Source organism: Orycteropus afer, unplaced genomic scaffold (assembly GCF_000298275.1).
Source record: "Orycteropus afer afer isolate SDZICR_OR568_19922 unplaced genomic scaffold, OryAfe1.0 scaffold00008, whole genome shotgun sequence".
Taxonomy (NCBI): domain Eukaryota; kingdom Metazoa; phylum Chordata; class Mammalia; order Tubulidentata; family Orycteropodidae; genus Orycteropus; species Orycteropus afer.
The window spans coordinates 16,511,450-16,521,148 of record NW_006921595.1 but is presented as its reverse complement, the minus strand read 5'-3'; the positions used below and the strand labels follow the sequence as shown (position 1 = coordinate 16,521,148).

Here is a 9,699-nt window from a genome sequence, read left to right as displayed (position 1 = left end):
ATTGCCCAACCTTCCTTCCGAGGAGTGGCTGGTGGGTTTGAACCTCCAGCCTTCTGGTTAGCAGTCAAGTGCCTTAGCCACTATGCTACCAAGAGCTCCCTTTTGGTGATATATACATGCTAAAATTAGTATATTAAGATTGATTGGCACAGACCAGCCTTTCTGCCACAATGAGTTCCTATTAAGTTGATTCCAACTATAAACCCAGCTATAAAACCAGCTAAAATATACAAGGCATGGGGCAGTCATTTCCAAGCATTGGACAGGAAGAGACAGTGTAACACTGTGATTGCTGAGATAAAAGAAACTCATGAAAAAAAACTGCATGAGTTTGTAGCATTCTGCCTGAGAACAAATTTGTGACCACATTTCTGTGAACTGGAAAGCAGGCAGAACATGGCAGAGCATTGAGATGAATGGGCAGCTTAAGCAACTAGAGCAGAGATGAGGGAACTATGCAGTTGAGGTGGTGGGTAAACATCCAAGTGGAGGTCCTTGGGGAACCCTTGTCTGAGGATAAGACTACCCAATGTTTACTAGAAAGCAGACGCTACAAGGTTCAAAGTGGAACAAATAGTGGAGAGGTCAAGCAGTGCTGAGGGATGTTGAATGTGCTACCCAACCAGAGTGGGGTGGTTACATTAACACCTTTTTAACACCTGAGGCATATATAGCTGAGACACCAAAAAGGCCACACCTTAGGAGTAAGGACCACACCTTAGAGTAAGGCTAATTCTAAACTTGCCCTAACAAAGCCTAAAACCAAGCTCTGACAAGATCCCTACAAGAGATAGAATTTGAAGGTTGAATCCTGCCAAGTTACCAGGCTTGGAAAATACTTTGGGCTTTCTACAGATTCACTGTAACAAAACAAAAACTAAGACTACACAAGTTTCAAGATTATCAGCCAGTATTTGAATTGCCTACCAGAACAAAAATCAACACTTCTTAAAGGAAAACAGAATTCAGAGTCTCACCGACATACCACACACAGTATTCAGTATAAAATCTACAATTACCAGACACAGAAATAGACGAGAAAATCTGGCAAGAAAAAATGATGTTGATAGAAACTGATCCTGAGATACTTCAGATACTGGATTTATTAAAGACTTTAAAACAGCTGTTATAAATATTTCAATCCTACCTTCAAAACATTAAATGAAAATGCATCCAAACAATTTAAAGAAAAATTTGGTCTTAAAATGTGAACAGATATGGAATCTCAGTAGAGAAATGAAAATTCTAAAACTTAAAAAGACAAAATCTGAAATGAAAAAGGCACTTGATGGGATCAACAGCAAATTGAGATGGCATAAGGAGGAATTTGTGAATTTTAAAACAGATCAATACGAACAATCAAAACTAAAGAGCAGTGAGAAGAAAAATAAACAGTCTTAGGGACATAAGAGAAAATATCATATAGGTTAGCATATGTGTAAATGAAGTCCCAGAAAGAGAAGACAGTGGGAATTGAAAAGAAAAAATATTTGAAGAAGTAACAGACAAAAATTTCCCAAACTGGAGAAAACATCAATTTATAGGTCTGAGAAGCCCAGAAAACCCCAAGCAGCTTAAAAGTAAAGAAAAACCACACCAAGTCCACTGTTGTTGTTGTTGTCATTATGTGCCATTGGGTTGGCCCTGACTCATAGCGACCCCATCTTGGGTTTCCTAGGTGGTATCACTATGGAAGTAGATTGCCCTTCCTTCCGAGAAGTGGCTGATGGGTTGGAACCGCCAACCTTCTGGTTAGCGCTCAAGTGCCTTAGGCACTATGCTTTTTTGGTGTCTCAGCTATATATGCCTCGGGTATTAAAAAGGTGTTAATGTAACCACCCCACTCTGGTTGGTTATTGGACCAAACGCGGGTCCCTGCCCGGTGCCCAGTCAGGCCAAAACAGTCTACACACTGAGACTGAGAGGAGAGAAAATTATTTATTGCAAGGCAGCAGTGCAAGGTGTTAGGGATAGTTTGGTACCCAGAGCTAAAATTCCCCTAGATGCCATCTAAACACAGTTTTTGTAGGTTTCAGGAGAGGGGGTTATGCATATTCACAAAAGGTTGAGGAATTTGGGGTGTGAATTGTGAAATGGGTGAAGAGGGTCAGCAATTAACTTTTGTTCCTTTAGTCATATTGCGCATGTCCCTGGGCCAGAGTTATTTACAAGTTGTTTCTAAAATACTTTTAGCAAGTCTATCATCTGCAGGAAGGAATATTTTTCATTCAGTTCTTTAAGGAACTGAATACTCATCTGCTGGGGGTGGGAAAATAGTTGGGGTAAATAGGTTTTACTTTACTCAGAACTCCCCAAGTAGATTATATCCAAGCTATTGAATACCAAAAATTAATATGAAACCCCTGGAACAATAAGAGCAAAAATACACATTATATACAAAAGCATAAGACCATAAATGATGACTGATTCTCATCAGAAACAATGGATGCCAGAAACCAACAAATGGTCATTTTTAAGAGCTGAAAGAAAGATTTCAACCCAAGCTTACATCTCACTCTCACTGCCTTCGAGTCACTCACAGCAACCCACAGTGACCCTCCTTAGGTTTCCAAGGCGGTATCTCTACGGAAGTAGATTGCCCAATCCTCCTTTCAAGGAGTGGCTGGTGGGTTTGAACCACCAGCCTTCTGGCTAGCAGCCAAATGCCATAGGCACTATGCCACCAGAGCTCCCCAAGCTTAAATAGGCAGTAGAAAATATCCTTCAAAATATAGGGTTGAATAATTTGAAATAAACAAAAGTGATGAGAAGTCAGAGCTAGAAGACTTTGTGTGTGTATCTGTGTGTGTGTTTATATCTTCCATCTTTTAATAAATGCATAACTGTTTCTTTTTAAAAAATAACTTTTTTTGTGATTACAAAGCAGGTTCATTTTATATTCAAGAGTTCATATACATGTTTCATTTTGTTTTGTGATACCGGTTACATTCTCCTCAGTGTAACATCTCACCTCCCACTTTCTCCCTCTGGTTACCCTTTCCTTGTGTCCTTGCCTGTGCATGGGAGCACTGGTAGCCTAGTGCCTAAGGCATTTGATTGCTAACCAGAAGGGTGGCAGTTCAAGCCCACCAGCTACTCCTTGGAAGGAAGGTTGGGCAATCACCTCCCTACCTCTCCTGCAGTGCAAATGCTGCCCTTCTTATCTCCCATGGTTGATTGTTCTAACAGTGTGTCTCCCTGGAGCAGTAGTTCAGCTCATAGGCCTGTATATTATTTGACTGAGAGTTAAGCCACGAGAGTGAAATCAATTCCAGGCCTGAAGGGTGACTTGGGGCCATAGTCTCGGGGGTTTCACCAGTCTGCTAGAAGACTTTTTTTTTTTTTTACAAGTTCTAAAAGATGTCTTTCAGGCTGAAGGGAAATGATACCAGATGGAAATTTGTGTTTGTAGGAGTAAATGGGCAAATATAAAACAGTATGTTTATTAAATCTCTTATTTTCCTTAGAAGACAAATGACTGTGTAAATTAAAATCAATTAATTTGTAAGCTGAGTATTGTAAAGTAAACAGAAGATAAAGCAAAAATAGCACATAGGATATGGAGGTCTAAATTAAATTATAATGTCAGTTTATTACATTTGTGTAGTATGAAGGGTATAAAGTAGGCAATGGAAATGTGCAGTAGAGTCAGTACCAGATGGGAAGTGTGAAATGTACAAATTGACTGTAAATGGACTTTGATAACCTATAGATGAATACTATTAGCTCTAGGACAAACACAGGAGCTCTGGTGGCATAGTGCCTAAGGCATTTCACTGCTAACCAGAAGGCTAGCAGTTCAAACCCACCAGCCACTCCTCAGAAGGAAGACTGGGCAGTCTACTTCCATAGAGATACCAATTCAAAAACTCAAGGAGAGGTTGCAATGTGTTGGAACCAATGCAATGGCAGTGAGCTTGGGTTTTATTTTTATTTAAGACAAACACTAAAAAAACAAAGTGAATAGCTAAAAAGCTATAACTCATTATTCAGACCTAAAGCAAAAAATAGATAAAGCCACCATCATAATAGGAAATTCGAAAAATCTACCTTTCAGTAATTGATAGAACAAAACCAAAACAAATACACATTCTTTTCAAATTCACATAGAACATTCACCTAATTGGGCCATATGATGGACAATAAAACAACTATCAATAAATAAAACAACTATCAATAAATTTTAAAAGGATGTAAGTTATTCAGTGTATATATCTGATCACAATAGATTTTAGTCATATATTTACCACACATTATATAGAACAAAAATAATATTTGGAAATTAAAACTATGCTCTGAAATAAACAGCAGTCAAAAAAAGTGAAAAGGTAAATCAGAAAATAAATGATAATGAGAGCACAGCATATTAAAATTTTACAGGAGTATGTACAATGGATGTTAGTTTTAAATGCCTACTGTACAATCTAACCAGAAGGCTGGCGGTTCAAACCCACCAGCCACTCCTCGGAAAGAAGATGGGGCAATCTACTTCTGTAGTGATACTGCCTCGGAAACCCAAGGAGGGGTCTCTATGAGTTGGGTCCGACTCCATGGCACATAACAACAACAACAACTGTACAATCTACTTTCATAGAGATACTGCCTCAGAAACCCAAGGAGGGGTTGCTATGAGTCGGGATTGACTCCATGGCAGTGAGGTTTGTTTTGGTTTTTTTTTCTTAAGATATCTTAAAAGAAGAATGGTTTAAAATCAATGATCTGTTTTCGCCATTTTAATAAAACTAGAAATAGAAGAGCAAATGAATTCCAAAGTGATAGAAAGAAGGAAATATTAAAAAGCAAAAATTGATGACATAGAAAATAAAGCAAAGACATGTTTGAAAAGAGCAATACAGTTGATAAACCACTAGCAACACTAATCAAGATAAAGAAATAAAAGACAAATTGGAAATGAAGAAATTAAATTTTGTTCATTTGCAGACATGATTAGGTATGACAAAAAACCTAAAGAACCTACAAAAAGGTTACTACAACTAATAACTGAGTTTGATAAGTTAACAAGATAAAAATCTGTAAAAATATCAGTTGAACAGCTCAGAGTTGTAGAAAATCACTCCCATCTTTCTAAGAAAGGAAACTGAACAACTTATAAGTTAAAGCTTTTCTTGAATCCATCAGGAAATAGAGGTTACAGGGCAAATACCCACCGCCATGCAGTCAACTCTGACTTGTCGCGACCCTATAGAGAGAGTAGAATTGACCTATAGTGTTTCCAAGGCTGCCTCCTCGACCCCCAACCTTTTGATTAGCAGCAGAATGCTTTAACCGCTGTGCCCCCAGAGCTAGATGCTGTCCAGCTGATTCTGACTTGTGGTGACCCCGTGTGTGCCAGAGTACAGCTGTGCTCCATAAGGCATTCAGTGGCTGATTTTTCACACATAGATAGCCAGGCCTTTCTTTCTAGGTACCTCTGGATGTATTCCAACCTCCAGTCTTACGGTGAGCAGCCAAGCATTGTAACAATTTGCACCACCCAGGAACTCCTCTACAACTATATAATCACATCCATGTTTTGCCCCATCTCTCTCTTTGGATGATGGTTACATGGGTGTACTCCTTTGTCAAAACTCACAGAGCTGTATCCTTAAATGGTGTGCGTCTTATTGTACGTAAGTTATTCCTTAACAAGGTTGATTTGCAAAAAAAATCCAATTTGAAGGTTTTTGTTGGGTCATTGAGTCAGTTTCAATTCATAGTGACCCCATGTGACAGAATAGAACTGCCCCAAAGGGTTTTCTAGCCCTGGTGGTGCAATGTTAAGCACTTGGCAACTAACTGAAAGATTGGCAGCTTGAACCCACCAGCCACACTGCAGGAGAAAAGACTTGGTGTGAAAATTTACAGCCAGGAAAACCCTATGTAGTGGTTCAGCTCTGTCCTATAGGGTTGCTGGGAGTCGTAATCAACTCAACGACACACAACAGCAGCAGTCTTTAGAGGAGCAGATTGCTAGTAGGTCGTTCGCCTGCAGAGATGCTTAGTGAGTTCAAACCATTGACTTTACAGTTAGAAGCAGAAATCAATGACATGCTCTTAAGTGCTCTTAACCATTTTGCCACCAGGGCTCCTAATATGAAGGTTAGTAGAATTCTTCTAGTAGAAGTTAAAGTTTTAGAAAGATTTAAATTTTATTCTTAAAGACATGAATTTTGAATCAGGCATTTATCCCAAAAGATTATTACTGACCATGCTTCATTAGTGCTAGAAGTTCCCTCTGCTTTGTATATCTAGGAATATCTACTTTGTTTAAGGCATGTATATATTAAAATTAAAATTTTAAAAAAAGAAAGTAGAAGAAGAAAAAGGTTCTCCCAAGATTGAAAAAAGTTTTGGAGGGAGGTTTATTTTGTAGTAATTTTTTCTTAATGTTTAGTTTTTCCAAGTATTCAGAAAGGAAATTGTGGATAATCTATTAAATTGGTACTAAACTTTTCAAATCATAGTTAATTGTGTGTTTGTCTTACAATGATTTTTTTTTAAGATCTCAAAGGGTTTCAAAAATGTGTGAAAAACTTTGAAAATTGGTTCAAATTATTTTTTTAAAAAAATGACTTGTCATATGTTCTGAATTTGTTCAGTCCTAGCTTCATTTTCCATAGGTCTCTTTTTTCACAATTGTTTGTTTTCATAAAGAACTCAAAGGTAAAAAAAAAAAAGAAAAACTCCAGCTAATAAGGTAGTGATTAAACTGATATAAAACACAACTGTCATTGTTTGTAGTCTTCTGTTCTAATCATTTGATCATGCTGTCTTCCCTTTCTGTACTTTTTCCTTTTTAGAAATTTAATACCTTGGTAGGGGAGAAAGGAGCTCAATTGAGTGGAGGGCAGAAACAGAGGATTGCGATTGCTCGAGCTTTAGTTAGAAACCCCAAGATTCTGATCTTAGATGAGGCTACATCTGCCCTGGATTCAGAAAGTGAATCAATAGTTCAAGCTGCATTGGAGAAGGTAAGTGAGCAGAAGCATTTTTTTATTTCCATATTCCTGGCTCGTCATCAATTTTAAATACAGGTAGTCCCTGACTTAGGATGAGGTTCCATTCCAACGATTCCTTTGTAAATTGATTCTGATGTATGTCAAATACCTTTTGTCTTTAGTTTTCATTATTATTGCCTTTTCTTATCAATATCTTTATAAATCTGGCAGTGATTTGAACAGTAAATCATAAAATTGAGCAACTGTGAGTGAACATCTGAAAATGATAGCATCAGCAAATAACATGCTACAGCATACTACTAACAATAAGATGTAAGGGGGAAAAACAGTTTTAAGTGTGGGTCATTGTAACTTGAATACATTATAGGTTGGAGACTACCTATACAAGAAAATGGGGGTCTGTGCTAGGTTATTTATTAAGTTCAGAGTCATCCTTAAGGTATGGGATGCAGTATATTCACCCTTGCAAAAAGTTATGTGATAGTTATGGGAAATGATTTGGACGAGAGGAGATGCTGTAGTTGGTGCTTAAAAGAGAGAGAGAGAGACTGTTATCTGAGTAATTATTTCATATTCCCATTCCAAAATGTTTGCACTCTACCCCTCACAGTAACTCACCATCACCACCATCACTGCTATAACCACATCCATCCTTTGCCCCTTCTATACATACTTTCGGAATTCTAATCTCTGACTACTTTTCCTCTTTGGACTACCTTGCAGTATTCAGTAGGTCCCTGGGAGACCTAAACAGTTAGCGTTCAATTACTAATCTAAAAGTTGGTGGTTCGCCCACCCAGCAGTCCCACGGAAGAAAGGCCTAGCGATCCACTTCTGTGAAGATTACAGCCAAGAAAGCCCTATGGACAAGTTCTATTCTGTTACACACAGGATTACCATGAGTCAGAATTGGCATGACAGCATCAGGTTTGGTATTTTGATTTGGAGTATTCATTTTAACCTAATGTTGCCCCAGTGAGGAAACACAGTGTGGTCTGCTCTGACCTTTAATCACCCCCTCCCACAATCCTGGGCAATCTACCTCAACCCTCACACTGATCTTCTGCTTATGACAAGTTCATGGTTCATGATCACAATGCAGTTGTGGCCCTTTACCAAATTACCCTGCATCCTGGGGGGCAGCTGGCAGTGGTTATATGAAAAACCATCAAATATATTTTCAGTGGTGAAACCTTCTTTTATATTACAACCTGCAGATCTCTCAGAGGGCTTAAAGGCATTTTACTTTGAGTTTGGTTGGAAATGTGTTAAGTAATTTTCTCTCTAAGAAAATTATAAGCTTCTCTTTTTAAATACTGACTTTATGGGAACAGAAATGGATACTGGCAACCAGAGTGCCCCACTGCTTATTGAAAAATCTATCATTGTTGTTGTTGTTATGTGCCATCGAGTCAGACCCGACTCATAGCGACCCCTCCTTGGGTTTCCGAGGCAGTATCACTACAGTAGTAGATTGCCCAACCTTCCTTCTGAGGAGTGGCTGGTGGGTTTGAACCGCCAGCCTTCTGGTTAGCAGTCAAGTGCCTTAGGCACTATGCTACCAGAGCTCCTGAAAAATGTATTAGTTACTGTTAAACAACAAAAGAAAACAAACCCACTGCCATCAAGTCAATTCTGACTCATAGCAACCCTGTAGGACAGAGCGGAACTGCTCCATTGAGTTTTGAAAGCTATAAATCTTTATGGAAGCAGACTGCCTCATCTTTCTCCTGCAGAGGAGCTGGTGGGGTCCAACTACTAACCTTTGGGTTAGCAGCTGAACACCTTAACCACTGTGCCACTAGAGCTCCATTAGTTACTATTATCTACTTGCAGGTCATATTGCATAAGTTTTCATCTTTGTTTCCATACCATAGGAGTGGCATATGTTGCTCAGATGATATGAAAATTCTTGCTTATCAGGGACGCTTCCAATATGATTCCTCTTGGTGAAGAAGGAATAACTACTCCCTCAAGGACAGGGCTAATGTTTTATTCATTTTTTGTAGTTATTAATAAGAACAGGTCTCTATGCATAGAATACACTCAGTAAATGGTTTTTCACAATGGTGATATTTAATTATTTAGGGCCTGGATGTACTAAAAAAAAACCTGATTACTGGTGCCTGTTGCATATACCTCCTTCCACACTCTGCCCTCATATATTTCTCCCATCTCCTTCTCTACTACCCCATTATCTTCCCATTAATGTGAAATTCTAGAATATCAGTAAAGCTGATAAAAATTCTTATAAAATATCAATTCAGTACTTGCTTGGGGTAGGGAGTAGGTTTTGATGGAAAAAGGTCATGAGGGGATGGACTATCACTCTTGTCCTCACTTGGATTATTGCATTAGCTAACTTCTTGCTTATCAATAGAATCCCCTGACTGCTGTGGTACAGAGTGAGGGTGGCAAGGACTGAAGCAAAATAAAAACCTGTTGCCATTGAGTCGTTTCAGCTTACAGAGTCGCTATGAAGAGGAATCAACTCCAGGACAACAGGTTTGCTTCAGCCGCTCCCTCCTCAGTCTGTTTTGAACACAGCAGCCAGGTGATTCTAATGAAATGTAAATTTGGTGGTGTTCTCATGCTTCTGCTTCAAATCCTCCAATGGCTCCCCATCTCCTACTGAGTAAAAGCCAAATTCCTCATAATAATCCAGAAGATTCTATATATGGAGTTGAGCTTCAGGCTCATTCTTGAACCGCACTTCCCACCACTCTCCCCTACACTGGCT

At 38.8% G+C, this 9,699-nt stretch overlaps 1 protein-coding gene across 1 annotated transcript in view; it reads left to right on the top strand.

Annotated features, from left to right (window-relative positions):
* ABCB5 (ATP binding cassette subfamily B member 5) overlaps window positions 1-9,699 on the top strand; it is a 193,493-nt gene that overhangs the window by 111,564 nt on the left and 72,230 nt on the right. Inside the window, 1 exon segment of the mRNA XM_007946604.1 lies at window positions 6,801-6,971. Coding sequence (XP_007944795.1) covers window positions 6,801-6,971 — 171 coding nt within the window.